Source organism: Acipenser ruthenus, chromosome 13 (assembly GCF_902713425.1).
Source record: "Acipenser ruthenus chromosome 13, fAciRut3.2 maternal haplotype, whole genome shotgun sequence".
In the NCBI taxonomy this organism is placed as follows: Eukaryota; Metazoa; Chordata; class Actinopteri; order Acipenseriformes; family Acipenseridae; genus Acipenser; species Acipenser ruthenus.
In genome coordinates, this window is record NC_081201.1 from 20,435,363 (window position 1) to 20,460,576 (window position 25,214).

At 39.4% G+C, this 25,214-nt stretch overlaps 1 protein-coding gene across 1 annotated transcript; it reads right to left on the reverse strand.

The window, feature by feature from the left end:
* Positions 1-8,334: 8,334 nt before the first annotated feature.
* bag3 (BCL2 associated athanogene 3) lies at positions 8,335-24,885 on the reverse strand. Its single transcript, XM_034030430.3, has 4 exons — positions 24,262-24,885; positions 12,470-12,826; positions 10,199-10,564; positions 8,335-9,658 (listed from the first exon to the last, which is right to left on the reverse strand). The coding sequence occupies exons 1-4, from the start codon at positions 24,451-24,453 to the stop codon at positions 9,038-9,040; spliced, it is 1,536 nt and encodes a 511-aa protein (XP_033886321.3). The 5' UTR covers positions 24,454-24,885; the 3' UTR covers positions 8,335-9,037.
* Positions 24,886-25,214: the final 329 nt, after the last annotated feature.

Consider the following 25,214-nt stretch of genomic DNA (forward strand, 5'->3'; position numbering starts at 1 on the left):
TCTTTTTAGATCGGGGTCACCCCCCTCCGCCCCTGTGCAGTGTATTGTGTATTTATTTTTATTGTATTATATTTATGACGGCGAAGCGCCGCCGTGTTATTGTTTTGTTTATATTTAAAACGTGTCCTGGCAGAGGCGAGATCGGTGCTCGTCCTCTGCCAGGAGTAGGAGAAAAACTCGTGCAGAAGGTGGCCATCTCCCGAATTATTTAAATGATTAATTTTGTTGCTAATCGGGAGATGGTCACCTGTTATAAAAAGCCTGCAGCTCTCTAGCTCAGGGTGGGTGTTAGGAGCGAGAGTGGAGAGAGCGAGGACAGAAACGAAACGAAACGAAACGAAACGAAACTTAAAAAGGAAACGTAAAAAGGAAACGTAAAGAAAGATTCCAGGAACAGTGACAGCAACTGCCCAGCCTGACCTGGGATCGTATTATTTATTGTTTATTTTGTGTTCGAGATTTGTTTTTGTTTAACCTTTTTATTTTGCTCTGTGAGCACAGTGTTTGTGTTTAAAATATTTTATTTATTTTTGGTTTTCTTTAAATAAAACGGCGCCCACGCCACTGCACCGTACCTTTTGTTTTTGTTGTGCCTTCTTCTGGTCTGACATCACCACTCGTCATCCCTTTCACACACCCTATTTAATACAATAAATATGATTGCAAACTTAATATAAAGGTACCAAAAATAAGAATGAAAATATATTTTTAAAAATTAGTTTTTAAACCTATGAATAAACCCCTGTCCAGGTTCAAAAACACATCCGCCTGCAATACTAGACCAGGGCTGGAAAAGAACGGGAACTGACTACTCCTGTGCTAGGTCAACTGAAAAGCTCTTGATGACAATTAAAAAGAAGAAGAAAGACTTGTAGGCTTAACTTGACATTCATCTGAGTAATAGGAATCAAATAAAGTTGAATATTCCAGAAACTGTTCTTTACTTGTTAATGAAACAACCAAAAGTCCAGAACATTTTCAGGAATGTCATTCATATTATTAAAAAAGTAGACTTGAAAAATGATTCAGGCAATGCTTTCTGTAAGTGTTGCACTTGCTTCATACTCCCCCTAGTGACTGCCATACTTTCAGCCAGTAACATGGCCCAGAAGACACTGCTGAGGGGAACTGTCCCAGGATGTGCAAGTGGAAAAGATATCCTGAGAATACAGAATAGAAACTGAGAACTTTCTTAATCCTAGAGTTGTACCAGATATCGTGTTTTTAAAACAGGTAAGATTTATGGAATTGTTTTGTTTGCTACAATCATATTAAACACTATATATTGTTTTTACAAAAACAGAAGGTGTAATCAGAAGCAAACAACAATTCAAATACTCGACTATTTGAACCTCATATCATCTAGAAAGCTGGAATTTATAATCTCTTCCCAATTTAATATCCTGTTATGTGTGCGCTCTATCATTCTGTATTGTTGTTTCTGCTTGCATCATAATTTAGCAGACTTGCTTCAACTCATGTCCTTATTCAAACACAAGGGGGTGCCTCTGACTCCTCAAAGCTGAATTTCTTAAGTGACGTGGATTTAGAAATAACCACTAGGGTGCACAACTCTAATTTCTGCCTCCTCTGAAACTGTAAATCAACAATCTCTATTCACCACCACAGTTTCAGAGTCCCCTTACCATTTTATGATGTTGCAATCCTTCTGAGAGGTTCTTATTGCAATACTAGTACCTTATGTATTTATTTATTCTGATAAGTCTGTATTAAGGTGTATTTAGCTGAACTCAGGTGAAAGCACTTTGTTGTATAAGTATAAATTTGATTTTTTTAAAGACAGTATTTGAGTCGTTGCAATAAGACCTACTCTGAATAAATGCAAAATAACAAGAAATTAAAATGTGACGCTCCTTGCTCTTAAATTAAGCAAATACGACTTTAAACTAAAATAGTGAATGTCTTATTTTCAACGTAATAAGTGAAAGTAGAACATCCCATTAGGGGGTGGAACCAGTAGGAAGTATTTGCCATTGTTAGCACCCGTCCCTTTCAATTATGAGATGGCTTCCATTGAAATACAAAAGAAACTATGCACCAGGAAGAGGCTGATTGTTCTCCCACACAGATGAGATGCTTTATCACAGCCGTGTCTGATCTAGTCACACCACTGTGACTGTTCCACCAGCTCTGAGGCTGCTCCTTGGCATACCCCACGTTCTCAGAAAGTACACAGAGGGGGATGGTTGAGAAACAGGCATTGACAGAGGGGCTAGCTGAATGTTCCAGTGTTTTCCATAAGGCCCAAAATAGCTTCTGTCCCGGATTCCATTCAGCACATCTTGATTACACTTGTACTTTCAGTGACATCGCTGACACACAGCACAGACATCCAGTACATCGCTGACACACAGCACAGACAACCAGGCCCGGAGAGGTAAAGGGAGGATTTCTACCTTTTACCGGGCTGGGTAGTACTGAGGCCTATATCAATAATCTCTCTTGTCCACTTGAGGCTCAAAGTGGAGTGAGCTGAGTGGTCTTTTAGTGGGACAAATATTCTCATTTTTGAACAAACAACTGCTTGAAATATATTGAGAAATGACCATGTTCATTTATACAACAGAATTTGGCATCTGAAATAAATAACACACTCTATACTGTACAGAAGAGTGTTTCTCTTCGTTCATTAATAGGTAATTTGATGGGGTATCAGGTTTGCTTCTCTCTAAATCTTCTGTGAGATTATTTTTTTAACTGTAATATAGTAAACATATATTTTAGTTTTCCAGTTCATTCAAAATGAAAGAATGTTTGTTTGAATTTAAAAAAAAAAAAAATTCAAACATGAAAACCCCATATTGTCCCAGCACTACTGACACAAAACCACACTTGGTTATAATTGGCTGCATGCCTGAACTCTGTTTTCAGCATGGAGGCAACAGAAACATAATTGTTTAAGTATCATCAATGACAATAGAATATTACTTGTGATCTGTGATCTTGTGATTACTTTCATACAGAAAAAAAACAGTTTTTACATTTGTGGCGGAGTGTCCCGCCCCTATTTATTATTATTTGTATTTTTGTTTGCGGCGCGGGTAAAAGCGCTGCGTCTTTTATTATTATTTAAAAACCCCGTGAGGATGCATGGCTGATCAGCTACTGATTACTTAAATAGCTGACAGTCATGCATCCTTACCAAACGCGTGCAGACTCTGGCCGGGGGATAATAAGATAATTACCAACTAGTTAAATCCCTCGGCCAGAGTATATAAACCTGCAGCTCTCTGCACTTGAGGTTGGGGTGTTGGAGTAGAGAGTACGGGGAGCGGAGAGAAGGAATAATATTTAAAAAACAATTGCTAATACGTGCTGGATAATCCAGCACGGCACTTACTTGTTTGTTTATTTATTCGTTTGGCCCTCGTGCCCTTTTGTTTGTATTTTGTTTAAATCTTTTGTTTATTTATTATTAAATACGCTGAGTGCTTTGGCACTCGGTTTCACCCGCCCATCCACTGTTTGGAGTCAGTTACTTCCTGGTCCGTGACGTCATCCACCACACCACTGCGAGCCAGACTGTCACAACATTTTAACACATTTTTATTTGAGCTCATCAGCTGCTACTGTGACTTTATTGAGTCAATGTTGAGCCAGTGCTACAAGTAAGTAGCCTCATCGTTGAGATCAGGAGTGAGTTGTATTGAGATCAGGAGCGAGTTGTATTGAGATCAGGAGCGAGTTGTAGAGCCGTTGCTTTTCAACTTTGAGTTTAGGTTTGTCTCTGCTTGTGGAGGCCTGGGAATAATATCCATGAGGTGTTCGGGTGCAAATGAGATTGCTATGAATGAGCTTCTCCACTATTTATTATCTTGCCTGTGCAACACTGACCTTCAGAACCTCACGGGACTGGACCTGTGTAACCCTAACCAGAACCTCAGGGACTGGACCTGTGTAAACCTAACCCTTCAGAACCTCAGGGACTGGGCCTGTGTAACCCTAACCCTTCAGAACCTCAGGGACTGGACCTGTGTAACACTACCCTTCAGAACCTCAGGGACTGGACCTAAGTAAACCTAACCCTTCAGAACCTCACGGGACTGGACCTGTGTAAACCTAACCCTTCAGGGCCTCACGGGACTGGACCTGTGTAACCCTAACCCTTCAGAACCTCACAGGACTGGACCTGTGTAACCCTAACCCTTCAGAACCTCAGGGACTGGACCTAAGTAAACCTAACCCTTCAGAACCTCAGGGACTGGACCTGTGTAAACCTAACCCTTCAGATCCTCACGGGACTAGACCTGTGTAACCCTAACCCTTCAGAACCTCACGGAACTGGACCTGTGTAACAGCTTTACCGTGTGTAACAGCTGGACCGTCCTGGAATTCAGCATTTAGATGGCAGGTCATAGTCTGGTACACATTAGAATTTGGTACTTTATAACAAGTGAAATACCTCACTTTGCCACAGAGCGATTCATCTTTTCAGAAGTGTTTTTTGCTGGAATAGTTAGCAAGCATTGCCAATGATTGTCTGAGCAATGGAGTCATTCAGAACACACATCAGTCTTCCACTGTTCATTGAAATAGATTCACAGCTGTTACCTCACATATTTATGAGTGGTATAAGGATGTTTAACCTGAACACCAGGAAAGCCTAAGGATTTTATCAACTCTAAACTCAATTTGATACAGTATAAAATGTTAAATAGGCACGGCTATGCATAAAAAAACCAAACCAGCTCCACAGGACAGCTAGTGTTTCTCCCACATGTGAAAAAATGCCAAACAAAAGATGAGAAGTGTGCCTTCTTTGCCCTCCAGAAAGATAAACCCAGTCATGGTGTGACACATTGGATTAGAATTCAAAGGCCTATAACTGCACTCACACGTAGGCTGCAGGGGCTCCACTGCTGTGACTGTGCAATCTGGGGTAATCACTATGGTGGGGTGGGGGGGTGTGTCCTTGGCACCTGGTTCTCAAACAGCTTATTTTAAAGTATTGGAAAGCCCCCTCAATGAATGTATTCATACAATACAGGTTATATGTGTAACGCTTCGAATGAAAAAGGGAAAACCAAACACCATTAGCAATGCCTAGATCCTTTGATGAATATGTTAAAACAAATAACTAAAATATCATTTGTGTAACTAAAATGATTGCTAGTACGATGCTGTTTTATTTATTCAGTATGCATCATGTATAATAGTTATCAGTAGCACTATATATAACCGAGCATTCATAACCATGTAATATCATAGTAATAACATGCACTTACATTGTAACTGCCATGGTATAAGTGTGTGATTACATGGAAATGGCCTGTACCATGCTGTTAGCACGCAATTACATCAGGTAGCTAGATTCTTTACAAGGCCTTTTAATGTAATTACACAGCATGAGCCGTTGGTATTTACACAGTTATTACAATGTAAGTACCCATTTATTACAATGCAATGATGTGGCAATTATTTTCCTGTAATCTAAATTGCTACCTATCTTTCCTAATTTTCTTTTTTTTTTCTACAACATAAAAATAAATAATTATACAAGTCTGATACACTGTAACTCACAGGTTTCCACATATAAAAACATATTAGAGACTGATGAATTAACCTGCTTTGGTTTTCATCTATTTCTGAGTGCTGGGTAACTGAGTTTTTAATATTTTAGTAAACCAGAGTGATCCAAATATATTTTTGTGCTCATTGCTAAGGAGACACTGCAGTCTGAATGTATGAACAGATTGGCAGCCCAGAGAAGCTGTAAATCAGCTGTCTTTCAGGCATAGCTTTTGCGTGCAAACATGACATTTTCTGTAGACGATTTTGTAACATGGATCAGTTGAAGAGCAAGTAGCTCATTTCATGTTCTTAGTTCTCTTTGCTGCCCCTTACATTTTTATGATGTTTGCAATCCTTCAGAGTGGTTTGTATTGCCATTACTCTCATTCGGAGTGGCTTGTAATGTCATTACTAGGATTGCTACTTTTCGATATTAATCGGCAAAGCTCATTAAACGTCAAATTCCCATAAAATATGAGTTTGACTGAAATACATTTATATAATATAGGATAAACGTCGGTAAAACCACTCGCTATTATTTTATTTTCTTACCAAAAATAATCATTTAGAAATGATCTCTAGTTTTTAAAATGACACATTGTCTCTGTTCCGCTCTAAATGGCTAGAGGTCGCTGTCAGTCATCTCAGTGGTCTGTTAGTACTGTAGTGTCACTGTCACTTTCACCCTGTTCTGACATCGTTGACTGAAGCGGCGTTAGAATGCTCTCATTCATTTAAATGACTGTCAATCATCAAGACCTGCACCGACTGTGCACTTTCATTTGCCAGCTACAGCGCCTGTCATTCAAAGCGCCTACTTTGAAATTAGTGGGTTAAGGGGTAAGCTTTTGCTATAGGTATATGGTGGCTGTTACTAGTTTGATTTGAAAATGGGGCGCAAGAGGAAAACACTTAATGAATATTGTGCACAACATCCTGACTGACCGTTGAAGTCTCAGTGGCAGGACGAAGCAGGCCCGTCTGCCTTGCCTTCCAGTGACTGATTCCAGCTGCGCTGAAGCAGGAGAGGGGGGAGCTCAGACTCTGAATAAGTGTAAGTTAGTTCTGTTCAACTATCTAATGTTTTGTTCTGTGCATATTTTTACTCGTAAATGTATGCTGTAAAAGTCTGTAGATGCTGCGTTTTCTACGGTTTATTTGAGAACATTTTTTAATTTGTGTAGGATCTTTATCTTTACAAGGTATAGCTCCACTGTAACCAAACTTTACTTCAATTAGAATGTTGGTAAAATCTTGAATATGATAAACAGGTTTCGCTAAAAAGTCTATGTTTTTTTTTTTAAGCATAAAGGTTGATTTCACCCATTCTCTGCTTGAATTGAAAAATAAACATCGAAAAAAAGGGTAAATTCTTTCTAAAATAAACGTTGATATTAATCATATTAATCTTGTTGCCTGCCATAGATATATGTAACACATGCTAGATCAGTATAGAAGTAAGAGCCAGCACTCTAGATTCCTTTGGAACTGCTGTGCAGAAGAGGGTGCCAGCACTTGCTATAATAAAGACGCTGATCTGGCCTACATTACATGTGTATATTACATGTGTGAATGAACTCCTTGTCAAAACACCTTACACAGCCGATCAGAAACTACAGTATTTGCAATAAGAACCACTCAGAACAACTGCAAACGTTACATAGGTAAGGGGGCAGTACAAAACCAACCAGGCTAAACCATTCAGTCAGTTACAGGTGTGTCCCAAACTAGTGCAAAGAGAAAAGACAAACAGGAGACAAAGAAAGAAAGAAGAAATAAAGAAAGAAAATGACAAACTGTCTCTCGACTACCCATTTCTACCACCCCCCTTGTCACAAGCACCATTGTTCTGTTATGCACCACTATCACAGAACAGTTACTGCAATCCTTTTGGCAAGGCTGCTTGGTTTTGAATAGCTTGCATCCCCGTCTTGTCAAGCGAGTTGTGCCTTTGTGACAATTATTATTATCAATTGAAAGCAATGCCGAATTATCTGGGCTGCATGGCCTTGGGATTTATGTTGGTATCACAAATGAGCTTTGCAACACAATTTGTATTAATTTGCTTCAACAGTAAAGCTTGCAGTTACTCTGAAGGTGATGAAAGTGCTGTTGCTGTTCCAGTTTTTACATATTTAGCCTCCAGTTATTAATATATTAACATTATATTGTCTTATAGTCCAGCATTGTCAATGGTTAAGTATCCACATTAAACATATTATTCATGGAAGAGTCCATTAAGAAATTAATATTAAATGTTGTAAATATTGGTTGTTGCATTTTACACACTCAGTCTTCCATGTTTGTTTGGTAGGCTATACGTTGTCATTCAAAGTCTGCCTCTAAATTTGGTAGGACCCTTTCCTAAACCATGCTAATTCTGATGTTCCATATTTTCACACTACCTATTTATTTTGTATTCAGACCCATTTACAACTTTTATAATACACATTTTTCATAATATATGAGATCTAAGAATTGATGGTAAAGCTTATTAGGTAAGAGTTAATGGATTTATTTTGTTAGCTCTATATATGAGATACAAAAGGGTGCTATTCAAATTGCAGAGTACAAATAGAAGAAAGTGTGTCTGTATGAGGAGAAAGCCAAAGAGTTTTTAATCTCTGTGTTCCTCCTCATAGTGATTGAAACTGACTTGCAGCAGTGAGATGCAGATTTTATATATTACAGAATACTGCAGAGTACATCAATGAGGGACAGCCCATTGACACAAAAGTATGTGCATCATATGGCAGTGTCTTTCTAAACTTTTTACCCCAAAAAATCCAAAAGTTCATACAGTTTTCAATATCATTTTTTTTTATTTGAACAAACAACAAAAAAAAACGCCCTCACACTTAAATAGTTAAACAACACACAAACAGACTATTCTTTAAAGTGCCCAACAGTGGAGAGAACGCTGTGATGATTTTCTTTTGACGATGCAGTGCAGATCACAAGGCAGTGGTGCACGAGTCTTTCATGATTGTCAAATGAAACTATAAACAAACCCGTGGAGCTTTTACACGAGCTGCAGAGCGTCTCACAGTTTGGATACAGACGCACAGTTTGAACCGGTGGAGAGAGTTCAACTAGTTATAATGCCCTGCTTCATGCTAACCAAACCAGACCCCAGATTCCTTTATAATATATATATAATATATATATAGTTATGATTTACCATTTAACAATACCATTCCTTATAACAGTGACCTTTCCCCTCTTCCTCATATCTTCCTTACTAAGGCATGCATTTGTACTGCATATCAGTGGATGCTGCTCTTTACAGGGGCATTGGTAATTATCTCCCTATATTATTAGCTATTATTATAATATACAATATATTGAACTCCTCCCTTTTCCCAGTCATCTACAAGATGGTAGAAAACAATAGTTATTAAACTCCATTAGGCATGCATCTTAAAAGTTTGTTCACAAAGTTATGCAGGAGCAGCAGGTTTATTTAGGTTTGATTCTTCCTTAACAGACGGGGCGCTGGTTCCTGTTAATAAATCTCCTTCTCCGTGGTTGACTCCACTTGGCCGATCATGGTGGCGTCTCCTTTTCCTCCCGATTGGTTGGCTTCTTCGTTGGATTGCTCGCTACGCTTCTGCTGTTCGGCAATCAGTTCGAGTCCTTCCAGAATGTTCTGGACCTTCCTGACCCCGTCCCTCCGGGCCTGACGGACGTCGATCCTCCCCTCGGGATCCACGGAGTCCAGGGCCAGCAGCTCTTTAGTCAAGAACTCTTCCAGCATCATGTAGCGTTTGTCGTTTTTCTTCCCTTCAAAGTTCTTGACTTCTTCCTCCAGTTTCTGAACCCTGTCGACGATTTGCTGAACCTTAGCCAGGCCCGGGTGGCTCGGTGACAATTCTTCTGGTTCTTCTGGCTTCTGAGGAGGAACCTCTTCCGGGGTGGCCCTTATTTCCTGTGGGACGCTCTTTGTTGGCACAAAGATCTTGGCCTCCGTCTTCTCAGGCATGGGGAGTGGCTGTCTGAGGTCGTTCTCCTTGTAGAGTGGCTGGACCGGGATGTAAGCCTGGTGGATATCCGCCCTGCACGGGCTGCCCCGTTCCTCCTGGTGTATTCTGGGAGGTGACTCTTGACGAGGGATCTGGTGTTGAACCTGAAGACACACGATAACAGTATAAGGAATGGGAATCCTCGATGGAAACTCCTGCCTTGTCAGGGCAGAAATATATTACCTTGTATTATGCCCCTGGAATGCCATTATCCTTTAAACACACACATTTTAATTTCACCAATATTAGCAAGTAGTGGCTGCAGAATGTCTATTTGACAAACAGAGTGACCCAGTGACAAGCAGGTTTTAATGGGAGAAGAGGGGCTAGCATGCATAGACACTAGCAGTCCTATAACCCTATATTTGAATGGTGAAATCATAATCAGCCCCCTATCTCGCTTTCTTTTCATCAACCTTCTCATTTTCTTCAATGAAAATAACAAAGGACTAAATAAAGGTGGGTTAAGTATAGAAAACAAATATAGCTGAATTGTGTAACTTGCATATAATTACAAAGCAGTATATAAAAGAGTTCTAAGATGTGTATGGGTTAAATTGCCCCTAGTACTGTGTAAACAGACGCAGAACACACACAAAAAAAACAAAACAGCCAGCAGCCCTACATAGGAAGCTAGCACATACCTGTGGCCCCATGGTGTGCACCCGGACTGGGGACTGGGCCCTCATCTGCTGGGGGATGCGGATGGGCGACGCTTCGCGGCTTGGCCGGTCTCGGGGACTCTGTGAGCGGCCGGGCAGGTAAGCCCAGTCTTCCGGCTGCACTCTGTGGTAGACGGGCTGGTACTCAGGGTGCTGGGGCCGTTGGGGGGTCTGGGGGTGCTGGTGTGAGTGAAGGGGCTGGGGCCGCCCTCCTGCCCCCTCGTGGATCACCGGGATGGGGATGTAGCCCGGCAGGAGCTGGGGGCCTCCGCTGCAGGGCCTCCCAGGCTGGTGAGCAGGGGCTGCGTGGGAGCAGTCCTGGGTGTGGGGGTGATGGTGATGGTGGTGCTGCAAGCAAGACAGAGAGTTTAGCTGAAAATCAGCTCAGACTGAAGCAATTTCTTCTATGTTTATAACGTTTCCCATAGGGCTTTCAAAGTACAGGTGCAACTCCATTATCCAAACCTACTTCACATCCCCTTACACAGTAGGAAGGATATACATGTCCCCTTACACAGTAGGGTGGTTATACGTGTCACTTGCCCACTTTCCTCTCTGGAAAATGGTTTAGCACACAGCAATGTGCAGATGAAGGTACACTACAGCCGTCAATTAGAACAGACTGCATAAGAGAAAACTAAAATAAGTAACATCTAGAATGGTTAAACGGTTCAATAAAGTATTAACCAGTTAATAAACTGCCTACACTTTAAAAATATTTATATTCATTTGTTATAAGAAATTCTATGTACCTTCGATAGTACGCCCACTCCCTAGACTGGCTTTATGAGCAAGCTTTCACTATTTTGAGACAGGCCGCAAAAGGCTTTGGTTACATTGTTTTCATAAAATTGTTCCCATCAGTAACCAGTTTAATTCATTCACATTAATAAATTACTTTTGACTTTTTATTTCAATACAGAAGTCACTGGGGGTGTATGCCATTATATTACACTGCCATGTGTCACTGTGTGGAGGTCTGTTCAGCATTAGCAGTCTTATAATGCAGTGTATGCCATACACACATTGAACAAATATTCCAGTGTCTTATTTCCAATCAGAGTGACAATATTCTTTCCCTGTTGAGTATTTATTAATGTAATGTACATTAGCAATCACAAAGCCACTCTCAGCTGTTCATATTTACTTTTAATATTAGGTTTGAATATGGCACTGCAATGGATTATCGTAAAAGGCGATACCATTAGTACATGAATATATGATATTATTCCTTAACATTAAACTAAGGAAATAAACAGACATGTATACTATAGTGTAACATTTTAACATTACATGCAGTTGTGTGAAACTGCAGTTTTAAAGTACATAGAACTAACAGAATAGTCTCAGCAAATCTTACTTCACATGTTTTACCACCTGTTTTACCATTTCAAAAATCAAGTACTGCTTTATCATGATGTGTGCATCTGTTATACCCTGAATAGTACAATATGAGACCTATTAAATGACAGGAATTGATAATAGGTTTGATTTAATGGCATTATTGGGTTAGCTATCCTAGCGCATGTGAATCAATAAGCACCTCTCCCACACAAACCCCATTATTTACCTACACTAACACACGCACTTGGAATGGTGTATGAGAGATGTCAGAATGTTTCTACAGAGTCAGATATGTTGTCGTGGTAACCTTGGATTCCTGGGCTTACCACCTTTTTGTGCACACTCTGCTTCATCCGAAATCATGGTAGTTTTAGAGCTTGTTGCCAGTTGACTGCATTTTATAAACCCTAACTGCATTGACCTATGTATATGTGTGTGTATATATATATATATATATATATATATATATATATATGTAGCCCAGTCCTCCAGAGGCAAATGGAATAAGAGGTCCACTATGAAAGGCTTTGAAAAACAATCCCCAATCATGTTTAATTTTACATTAAAAGTTGATTCCTGGGTGAATGTTTACTGCTGTCTGTGCACATTGTTGGCTTCCCAGTTTGTTTACATTACCCAAGATAGTTAAGGCTGCAAACATACACAAGCTTCCTCCCACTCTCTCTCAGTCACTCTGTAGCGGCGGAGGTTGGGGGCAGGGTTATAAATGCCATATGCAGCTCTGGTTTAGCTCAGTTTTACAAGAAAAAGAAAGCTTTCAATATGATTTTATGAGGTAGCAAAAATAATACAAACGACTTCCCTGCGCTCTAACAACACAGAGCGCTAGAATGTAGCAGTAAAGCTCTAATGCAAAGCAAGCTCATGTGATAGGCACAGGAGAATTACCTCAGGTCCTTGTGAGAGCGGGCCCTGGCAGCCGGCAGCTGTCCCTGCTTGTCCACAGTGAGGCTCAGAGTGAGACACCTCAGAAGGGGGCCTGACGGGAGACGTGGGCCGTCCTGCGTGTGCCTGCGTGGGGGACGGGGTCCGGACCTCTGTTTTAACCCTGTGCATGCTAGGCTGTGCGTATGAGTAGTAGGGGTGCTGCTGCAGGGGCCGGTGCTCCAGGCCCTCGTGGGCGATGGGGATGGGGATGTAGCCCTGGCGCAGGGTGGGGTACTGCATCTCCCTGACGTAGGGCTGGTGGCTGTCCTGGGAGGACTGCGGTGACAAGGAGGGTCCATTGGATGATAGCTGCCTTTCCTGAAAGAAGGTGCAAGGTCATAAAAACAATATGTTGCTGTAACCTGCCCGACATACCATTTAAACAGCAACTCTCATTTTCTCCCAGTTTCTCCCAGTGCAGTTTATAAAAACCAACCGAAAGAGCAATCTTATCTTCAGATGTCCACTACGGCAATTCAATTAGGGTTTTATTTTGTAATATTAATCACTCATATTTGGGTCTCAATTATTTATTCCACTGATAATTGTATTATCACCGATAATCCTGTTTCTTACAGAGTATACAACTGCTTGTCCAGGATTTGGCCTTGAAATTACAATTTAACATGTTATTTTGAATCCCCTCTCAATTGTGGTAGGCAGAAGTGGAATGGCTTTATTTGAAAAGGCAACATGCAAAAAGCAGACCAGGAAAATGGGGAAGGGGGTAAGGGAGAAAGAAGTGTTAAAAAGTGACATCATTATTTTGAAATTCCAACCATGTCTTGTTTACACAAAAATAGAAGTCTTCTTTGACAGTACAGTTTGTTTAGACCTCATGGGTAGTTTTTAGCTGTAGGGACCCAAGCAATACATTCTGCACTTCACTCTTGGTAATTTTAGAAAACCACTACTGAATCCAATTATTTTAAGCAATCTCAAGGTTGTTTTTATTGTAGCATTAACTTTTTTTCCCCCTTTAAAAATGTGTAATTTAGTATATTTCATACAGCAGTAAACGCTTTGGATATACATATAACTGCCATCTTTAAGCTCTGGCAACAGTCTTTTTCCGAATATTTTGTATTATTAATAGCATTTTCCGATTACACCCACAGAGTGGATATTTGCAACAGAAACTGTGTTTTTTTAATCTTTTTGAAATATGTATGTAGGAAACAAATATATATGTATTTAAATTATACAGGGACATACTTTCAAAGCATTTACTCCAGTCTTTAAATAGGTAGAACACCTGATTGATTTACCAAAAATAGAACCAAACAACCAAGTTATATATTTCAAGTTCACTGATAGACTGAATGTGTTTTTGTTTTTCATTTTGTAACATCAACATGATTTTTACTCCTTTCAAAAATAGGAGTTAATTAAAGAATGGAGGAAACGCTTTGAAATAGAGGCCCATAGTGCCTTATTAAGCCAGGGCATAGTATCTGTGTAAGCTGGTCTCAGATACGCAAAACCGTAAAATACAATGCTCTCACGTTACAGTAAGAAGAGAAGCTGTGAAAGAACTGACAGCAAGGGCTGCTCTCTTTAGTTGCTAGGGTCTACCAAAATATGAAAGAACACAAATACAATATGACAACCTATAAATTTAATGAATACCTAAAATACTATACTGTTAAACAATGTCGTTCTTTTGTTTTGACCTACATTTTTTAAACCTCCTCTGGATTCTATTATAGTATTTTATTCAAGGGCCTGTGAAACCCATTTGTTTCTACGGTAACCACAATGGTAAGTGTATAATGAAGTTGTATAATATCAACCTACTGTATGAATGGATATTAATATTCCAATACACAAGTGCCAATGAATGCAATATTAAAAAAGGGAACTTCCTAATTTTCATTAAAACATGCTCCTTGAACTTTCAGATTAATAAACACCCCATATGGTTTTCAAAAATGTTTTTTACATATTGAAGAAGGTGTTTAAATAAATCGACATTTTATTTTTTTTGTAAAATATTATTAGTATAATAAAATACACAGAACTTGAATATGTATAACCTCTTACTGCTGAAAGTATGCTAAGGCTGACACTGGCAAACAAGTTTCAAAGGGGGAGTCAAAGTTAAGACTACATTTAGGCAATGTAAACAAACTACACTGCCAACAAGACCTGCTTTCTGCACATATGGAATAATACAGAAAAAAATGTAATTAATACCTTAGATATACTTTAAAAAGGGAGATTCATCAAGGTATTTATACCAAAATTACATTTGGTCTTTTACCTACTGTATGATACAGGGCCTAGACCAGTGGTACTTACTTACCTGTGGTTCTGATTAATCAAACTGTTAATCTTACAAAACAATTAACAAACAAATCATAAGATTCATTTAAGGAACCAGAAGTGTAACCTGCAGCAGGCACATTAACAGTTACATTTCTCTTTCAAAGAAAATGGTGTTAACTGCATTTTAGCATTAAGACTGGTAAATCAATTGTCCTCTGGTTTTAATAAAATGTCAGGTTTTTGCTGCTGTGTTTGCTGCTGCCACTTTGAGCCTAACCGGAATCAGTCCTCCAGTGGCAGGCAGTGCTGTGTTGTGAATGGGAGTCTTTGTGATGCTTGTGTAAGTTGTGCAGTGTTCTGTTGTTTCGGGGTACCAGCATCTGGAATCCTAATGCAAGTGAGTTGCACACACTGAGCGAATTGGCTTGGTAAAATAAGATTAATCTTTATCTATGCAGGGGATCGTGACTAATCGTGGCACTGAAGAGTGGTTGTGAATTTAAATGGTGACTGTATTTAGATCTGCTGCTGAACCCTGCATAGGTCAGCGGATGACAGTGACCTGGGACCATGCGGATACACTTCATTGCTGTCTAAATAAAACATCTAGAGGCAGCCCTCCTACACAAACAAATCCAACATGTTCAAAAATAGCCGATGCCAGGGTTTAATCACCGTGCTTCTCCATTTCATGAAAATAGTTCTCTCTGTATATAAATATGCATACAGTACGTACACATATACAGGGTGATTCACAATCTGCACAGCATTGCCGGAGCACTGTGAAAACTGGAGGGAACCTGGAGGATGATGTTTGTGATGGAGACACTCTGTGACACATCATTTGGCCACCAGAGGGTTGTTCATTAAGGTCAACATTTAAGTAAAATTGACATTTGTTGTCGTTCATTTTGTGAGTCGTGCTCGTGAAAAGAGAGGGACAATGTGACCGGTCTGTCACATGCAGGTGAGTTGAAAGGTCACCTTGTCACATGATTGGAATGGAATGAAGAAGGCTGTTTAGACCTGTCAGGATTCCCCAGACAAGCTTAAAGCAGCTAAGGCCAGGTAAAGGCAGATTTAGGGAATGCTGAATCAATACAGGAGCAACAGAACCAAGAACCACTCAAAATGATTGCAAACACCATACGATAGCAAGGGAAAGAGAAAAATGCAATGCTATTTTAAACTACTCCAGAGGTGCAAGGCAGGAGGTGGTAGTGAATTACCTGGGTGATGACTGTTTATTCGTACACAGTCAGATACATTTACACTTAATCAAAGGAACCTAGGGCTGTATTGTAATATGTGAAAGCATCAGACCATAGGCTACTGGATTCAGGAGCGACCCCAGAATTATTTCACATGGTACGTAAATCTGAACCACACTGACATCCCACCTCATGCCAATAACGACTCTGCATCCCCATGCTGGAAAGTGTTTCAGCCAATCAGAGTGTTCTTTCCTGAGTTTCGCAGCACCTACACTGTCACATTAGAAAACTGAAATCAAATTGCATCAATGTTTCCCTTTCTAAAAATGAATAAACACAGTGCACTGCCAGAGACAGAACAGCAACTACAGTGACAGCAGCCAAATAGTCCACGACAACAATAAAAGGTACAAATAAACCTGAAGTACAGACTTAAACTAGGGGGAAAACTAGCTCACAGATCTTTCATGCTGTTTCCATTTCTAATCATTACTCTCACAATCACTACAACTAATCATTACTCACCCCCTAAGCATGGCGTATAAATTTTTTTTTGTGTGACAAAACAGGCAGCAAAAAAAAAAAAACATCAATAATAATAATAATAATAATAATAATAATAATAATAATAATAATAATAATAATAATAATAACACAACTTGGAAATTATGTGTTAATGATTAGGAAAATGTATAATTAATTTTAATAAAAGAAAGACACTGATAAAATTTAAATACAAATTAAACTTTAAATGTGCACTTGCCGTGCTCAGTCCTGGAAGAGCAGCAGATTTCAGATCATGCAGTACTAACATTCAATGCCACCAATGTATTTTCCGCGCTTAAAATCACTGCCATTAGTGCCAGAAGCACGGTTTGGTGCTTTTACTGTCCCCTCTGACATTCTGGATCATCAGAAGATAGATAAAGCTTCAACCAAACGTATCTGCTTCCGTTTGCTCATTACTACCACTACATAAACAGTACAATTCTACAAGCTTTAAATGTCTGTGTCGTGTCAAACAACAAGAATATTTTAATAAGGATACTTGTGATATTTCCGAGTCGTACCAAGTTACTCTTTAAATCTATAGTGTGGTTCTTGAAAACTCTTTATTTAAAGTTTAAAAAAAGCAATAAAATTCCATTTGTTGTATAGGTATCATGTGTGCAGTTTAAAAGAAACTCTTTACATTAAACATGTATTTTTAGTTTACATGATATCTGGTACTACACTAGGTCAAAAAAAAAATGTTTGTCTGCAAAATGCTTTCAGAAAGTGATGCAAATCCTTGGTAATTTCCCAACCCCATTCACTGGCTTCTTTCCTGTCATTAACCAACCAGCTGCCTCCCCTTATTGACTGATATGCCTTCAGCCAGTAACATGCTTTGCTCCTGAAGACACTGCTCACCTCAGCACCTTGCCTAGGATATGCAAATGTAACAGATTTCCTGTAAGTAAGGTATAGAAACTGAGAACTTTTAGTGTAGTACCAGATATATCAATTAAATGAAAACACATATTTGCTATCCCATACATTGCTTTCAAAACTGCACATTTGAGAGCTGTGTAGCAAACTGAATTATTTTCCTAGCTTCAAGCACTAAAATTAACTGTCACTGGACAGTTACGTGATGAACTAACTGCTCATCAGCCTGTAAACAAACTGTTTGCTTAAAGTGCCCAAATAACCCACTCTGCAAACACACAGCGAAGAGAGAACCCCTTGACAAGCAAATTCTCACTTGGCTAACCAGCTCAAAGCAAACCGATCGAATGTTTCAACTCTGGAAATAGCTGGAACAAATTCAAGTTTGCTAAATTGAAATAACCCAGCGCATTGTTTCATCAGTGTAGTCATTCTGCACTACTTATGACAGCATGGTAAACTATAAACCAATGCCAAGTTCAGTGCTGAACGCAAAACAGGGGCGTTACTCAGACTGCGTAAACATAATTAAAAAACTGAGATTAGGGTTGTGGACAGCAACACCAAAAATGGATTTGCCAGTTTCAGTATCCATGTTTACAGTATATATCACAACTAGATTCAGTTAGATTAAAAAATCCACAGAAACAACATTGTTAATTCCAATATTGAAGAATATAAACTAAATAAGTTACTAAAGTTCACACGTGGCTTAGAGAAACAAAAGAACACTGAAACTAACACACCATACTGGCACCGTATGGAGGTTGAACAATTGAGACCTCTTCCCCAGCATAGACTGTAATGTTGGAAATTTTGCACACAGCCAGCAACTGACACCTCATCTGTAAATGGCCTATTGCATACCGAGGGTATGAAAATCAAATCTACCAGTACGTGTGAGTCTCTTCTGTGGAATTTTGTAAAAGGACAGTGTTCTTATTTAAAAGCTACAGCTGTATTTCTTTTAGATCAATTGAATAGTTCATATTATTTGTTAAAGAACAAATAGATTAAAATGTCATTGATTTTTTTTTTTTTTTTACATTTCCCTTACTAATTGATGCTGTTTGTAATCATTCTGAGTGGTACTGGGTTCTGTTGTTCCAATATTATTTTCTCTAAATCTGTCTGTACCTAGCTTTGAGTTGTTCTAATCACTTTGGAGAATCCTAATTGCCGGGACTGAACAGCCTTCTTTCAGCTCTGCCAGCCTCGCCTACTCTGCAGCACTTACAATTCTCCAGACACGCTCAAGTTCAAAGCAATACTGGGGCAACGGAACCTGGAATCCCTCAGAATGATTACAAACACCATCAAACAGTCAGCAGTTACATTCCAAGCTACTCACTACTCTTACTCCCTTTGGTGTCTAGGTCAGTATTACTCAGTGAAAGCTGGCTCTGAATAAAGGAAGCAATGGAAAGCTGACAGGTACACTTTACTGTGAACCCATCAATGGAAACTCTCATGGTCTGCCTACATTTCCCAGGCATCACATCACTGGAGCACTGCAAGTTTATAATGAGGTGACAATTTCACCTAGCAACAGCATCCACATCAACAATAACAACAACAGCATCAGACTGGCATTTGTGCTTGAATGTACGTGCCAAGAACCGTTTCATACAACACTGAGATCCGCATGCGATTTCACAACACAGGACTATATGAAGCTTTCATTTAAACCATTGCGACTCTCTAGAAGTCAAATGCTTGTAATAGTTCACCCAGCCTCCATTTTCAGCTCATAGGCCAAACTGAAGAGCCTCCAAACAGACCTGCCCTCAGTGAAATCCCTTAAATGGGATCGGTGCGGCTAGATAGTAGATATTAAAGCATATTTTGAAATTGTTATCTTAAACAATGCATTTAGTGGTAGATGTACTAAAGTGTTGCAACTGTTGCAGTAGTCGCAAACCAGTTGCAAACGAGTCGAAGCCTAGGGTGAAATGTACTAGACATGCGCAATGCTGTTAGCGACTTTAAGGAATGCTTTGCAGCAGCAGTTTTTCTTTGCGGTTCAACCTTAGATTAATATGTAATTATGGGCGTTCCTGCATAAATTTGCAAAAAGGGGGTGGAGATGAGAGTTCACAAATATTATAATGAGATGTACTAAAGCTGCTGACAATTGTGACACTTACAATTACATCAATTTGTTAAGAACTTTTGAAAGCACATTTTAATTCAATTGTTGCTGGCATTTCCCAGCCCGCTTTTTCTCATGCATTGCCAATTGTGCTCAATGCATTTTTGAGGCGAACACCCAAGTACCTAAATACCTAAGTACATAAAAGCTGTCTAACAAGCATGTGCAATACTTGAAGATAATATCCTTAAGGAATAGAAAGACAAGCGTTTAATTGACAACAGAACTGGCAGAAGGCACAGGTGTCATTGTCCATCCATCAACAGTCCAAAGCACTTTTGACCATTGCTCCATAGTCCAATTTCTGTGTTCTTGTGCATACTTTAGCCTTTTAGTCTTGTTCCTCTTTCTAACAGAGGTATTCTTACTGCAACACACCCTTTAAGTCCTGATTTCAAGAGTGACCTTCGTACTGTTGATTTGATGGACAACGACACCTGTGCCTTCTGCCAGTTCTGTTGTCAATCCAACGCTTGTCTTCTTTCTATTCCTTAAGGATATTATCTTAAAGTATTGCTCATCCTTGTTAGACAGCTTTTTGGGTCTTCCAGTCCTGGGTTTGTCAATTACAGCTGATGTTTCTCTGTGTTTGTTGATTATGCTTCGGATATCACACCTTGAAAACGAGTGATGCGAGCTATTTCACTCAAAGTTTTTCCTTCTTTTCTGCAAGTCAAGGCTCATAATGCACCAGAGTAGAAAAATGCAACATGTCTAGGACTTTTGCACAGCAGTGTATAATGTCAGTTTTTTATTGAAATTACAGTGACATTGAAATCAAATTTCAATTACAGTACAATGAAAAGTGTGTGTGTGGGGGGGTAATTTGCAGTATTACAGTATTGCAGTATTACAGTATTGCAGTATTACAATAAGCTACTGCTAAATGTGGCTGGGTCCATAATATGAGGAAATTTGTTTTATGAGAATTGACTGTATTGTACCGTGGTTATGGCACGGCCGCACACTTATATATGAAAATGTTACCACAGTGACTCAAAGTATAACTAAAAATAAACCATAATGACAAATTAATTTGTATTCTTGTGTCACCAGCTTGTTCTGTTACACTGTACGTGAATGCGTAGTATGTAGGATGTCTCTTGTTATTATAAGAGATGTCATGTCATGCTGTTTGGGAGAGAGGACCGCGTGGCAAAGCAATAAAATTGCTCAAACTGTGTGAAATGATTTCTGTTGTAATAAGACTTATTAACCTAAAATCACAAAACCTAACATTGCACTCTGCTATTAAACTATTAAGGAGCTGTTTTTTTTGTACTTTTGAATTGTGTGTTATGTTCTATGCACAGGATGACAATTTGTACACAACATAAGATGCACTGACATGTTTACAAAGCCTTAATTGGGTCCGGTTGATTGCTCGTATGTGATTCTTCAGCCAGGAAACCAAATTAGGGAAAACAAGATTTTACTGATTTTCAGTTACAAAAAAGAAAACAAGATGTAATTTGCACAATTAGTTGACATAAAGTACTAGATATTGCTTTTTGGAATTACTGAATAAAGAGTTTATTTAAAAGAGTAAAAATCACCTCTAGTAAAAACCTCAACAAAAACTATGAATTCTCAATAATTTAACGAGTAAAGCATTAATTAACAGATTGCTTGACAAATTTGCTAAACGTTTCACAAGGCTCTATATACTGTAATACCCCCTACATGACTGTAACAGGAACCTTATCAACCCTATCAAAATGCTCACATTTCCAGGTGGCTGATAAAGCAGTGATTATTATGATTACAGCACAATTCGGCAGTTGCTATGGTAACCCAAGTGTCTGTGTTACAAGTGTGTGGATTCAGGGAGTCGAACAGCCTGGCCTGCAATTACAAGTCTCAAAATGGCAGATAAAGAGGATGCCGACTAAGCACAGCCTTTTGTAATAATTTGAGGGTAAACTGGTGACAAGAAAAATGCTTGAGATTGTGTTGGTGCAAGCCCAACAACAGGCCTGAGGTACACAGTGACACAGAACAGCAAGCTATCGGAAAACACATTCCCACAAGCTTTAAAACGAGAACACATGTACACAATTAAATATTGTAGTGTGCACAGGGGTAGGGGTCAAGGCTAGTAGGTAATGCAATCAAATATGAAGACATAAGCACGATACGAGCTCCTGCAAGGGAGCCGGCTCTTTTGTACAGCGGTATCGGCGCTATGCTTCAGAGCGGGAGGTCTCGGGTTCATGTCCCACCTCCACCTGTGAGAAGCCCCTGCCTGCAGGAACCACGGTTCACAACAATATCATAAGAACATAAGAAGATTTATAAATGAGAGGCAGCCATTTGTCCCATCACCATTGAGTGTATAGAAGGGTATTCTACCCTCTGTCCTAAGTTTGTCCCATTTCCAACTGGGTCCTCTGGTCCTGGTCTCTATGATGCACTTCAGATAGTGAAACGTGCTCATGACAGTGGAGAAAATATCTTTGAGATTCCAGAGAACTATGCAGTTCACAATAGGACTGTCTCCATTCCTTTATTCGTAAAAGTTACAACAACAACAACAACAATAATAATAAGAAAAAGAAGACTGAAACCTCACAATTAAGTCCAGTAAAAATGTAAACAGAATGTGATCTTCCAGGCAATAGGGGGATGGGCTTACTTCTTCTAAGTAAATCGGTTTACTTAACTTGTACAGAAAGCTTGGTATGTTTGGGAGTGGAGATGGTGAATACAGGGGTGGTCTTAATATTAGAGGTTTTACGTTGCCATCAACAAGAGCAGATCGGGACTAGCCTTCATTATGATTGGTATTTTTACTGAGGTGGGGTCTTACTATACCTCTTAAGTACTGAGCAATTCCATATTCCTCATAAATATAACCTATTTTTAAATGTTTGCTTGTGAAAACTATATTATTAAATTGATGGGTGCAATACCTTCTAGTCACCTAAGCTATACAGGATGGAATTAAGAAACCTAGAATGCTGAAAGTCCTGCAAAAACACATGTTATTATTGGAGTAAACTCTAGAGATATAGTTTTTTTTTTACACTTCAGTACACCAATGCTGTAGACATGCTCATAAGTGTGAATGTTAGTCATGATTCATGTGATGTCAGATTATTGTAATTGATATGCAGCAACTAGCAGAAAACTGGACGGGTTAATCCCTAATGTACTTAGTAATACATAAATAAGATACCTTGGCATGACAGGTCTTAACACCCAGTTAAATACAATTACATGTACATTTCAGAATCAGGCTGATTCCTTCCTACCTTCTTTAAGTGGCAGTAGTAGCACAAAGTGTTAGTTGTAACATATGAATGGTATTATACACTAACATGAACAAGCAATACACAGACAGTGTACTTCCTCTAGGACCAACTGGCAATATTGGTTCCAAGTCCATTGTGTTAGCATCGCCGTAGTGATACGGTCTTACAGCAAACTTGTCCCAGAGTTCACAGAGAATTTTCAAAATTCTTAACCGCTTCACTGCACCTTTACGATTTTACCATGCGATACTGCAGTTAACTTTTTACGGACGTCTCCTCCATTATTAATATTCTTACAGGAGACAGCTATGTATATCACCCTTTTTGGTATGATTTGGTCTAAATGTACGTGTAGCTTGCACCATTTATAACTCCCGACAGCTGTCCACTTCAGCAGATTCTCCAAGTGACACTTCCTACAGACACCTGCAACTGTCGGTTAAAATACTAAATGCCAAATGGCCGTTGCTCTGTACAGTCAGTAAGTCCAGATCTTTAACACGCACACACCCCGGGAAAATGTTTATATTTGTTTCTTCTGTTTTCGCAGTGGCCCTTGTTTATTTATTTGTGTATTTGTTTATTGTAGTTACATGTAAAATACACTGCCAGTGCTATGGCATTCTTTCACAATGAGTTTGGAAACAATCGTGAAAAGGATCTCTGCCAGGAGTACTGTTCCTACTAAGAACAAAACAGGACGAGAACGAGGAGCTGGCAGATGTCCGCACGTCCATAATCCCTTTTAAGGATAACTTTAAACAAGATCACGGCCCGTTTAAAGTGCAAGCCTTTTCAAACCACAGTTTCAAGAAAGATTGGTGGTGCACTTATACCAGACTACTGATGTAATAAGCAGCTTTAAATAAATATTGTCTGACTCCGCGGGCTCAAAATACTGACTGGCATTGCTTCATAAAACAGGACTGCAGTGCGTCATGCTGTAGCACCAAGCACAGCCCAGACTGGAGCGTGACATGGGCAGATTTTTTAAGAAAATGTTTTAACTACTGTATCACCCCGAGAGACATGTAATATCCATTTACTAATACAACCTGTACCTCACATAAACATGTTTTTTAACCTAGTTGCAAGGTGAACTGTAATTAAAACGAGTGTGTGGGTCTGCCCTGGACGCTATTCAAGCAGAATACAAGCAGAAGCGCTATATATATACAAGAAAACATGACTTCATAAAATGTCAACTTTGCATTTGTTAAAATAACGGTTATTATATGGCTTTGCCCTGAAGGTGTAATGTATCACTTGTACTGAAATGACATGGTACATCACCAACTGAATACATCACAAACTTAAAACAACACAATCTCCCACAAGATCACTACCTGCGTTAATTACAGTGTTAATAAACGCATCTCCCACAGGAACACTACCTGCGTCAGTATTAATAAAAGCCGTTAATCTTAGTCTTACCTCTTTTAGATCATGCCTGGGATCGTTCCAGGTTGTTGTCCTGTTGTTGTGATCCACGAAAAATGGCCATCCAGTTTGAGGGTCAATTTTAATTTCCCAGCCTGGGGGGAGAGCGTCGTTTGTAGCCATCTGCACCATTGGAGACTGCGTCTTCATGTTTTGAAGGCTTCTAGGTTGTGAGAACTGTGCCATTTGTCCCGGAGCTCCTATATAGAACGTATTAGCTGACGTGTTCAAGGGGGGTGGAAATGGCTGGAATTAGATTGTCTAAGACAAGAAAAAAGTTATGAGAATACCCCTGGCTGCCCTAGAAAGTTCTGGCCGTATCTGGCGAGAATGTGCGCCACTAACCAGGCGAACAGCTCCTCCTTGAGTAATCAAGCAGCTGCCTGCATCTCCCTACACTACAGTATGCTCTGCGAGTGTGCACACACTGTTCTGCTTTGAAGGCGTGTTATAAACGCCTAATGCCCGTTCTGTAGAGCCCGAAGCGTACAGCCTCCATTTCCAAACCCGGACCGAATCTGCACACTCAGATACTGCTACAGCACAGTCGTCAGCTCTCTGCGCTGGTCAGGCGTGTTCTCCTTCCAGAGCGGATCAAGCGCAGTTCCTAGGCAACACCAAACGTGCTTGCTATCAGCTGATTTACGTTGTTTCTTGCGAACATGATAATAATTAGGATTTGTTTTATTATTATTATTACCCCTTCTGTGAAGGATATGCATTGTAATATTATGAAGTCATACAAAATAGTTGTTATGTAGTCTAAACACGATACAATACAACTAAGTTTTTTTTTTTTTTTTTAAAGCCATTGGGCAGTCGTGTTCATCCTGGTACATATACATACATATATATATATATATATATATATATATATATATATATATATACACACACACACACACACAGTGTCTATAGAAAGTCTACACCCCCTTTCAAAATGTTCA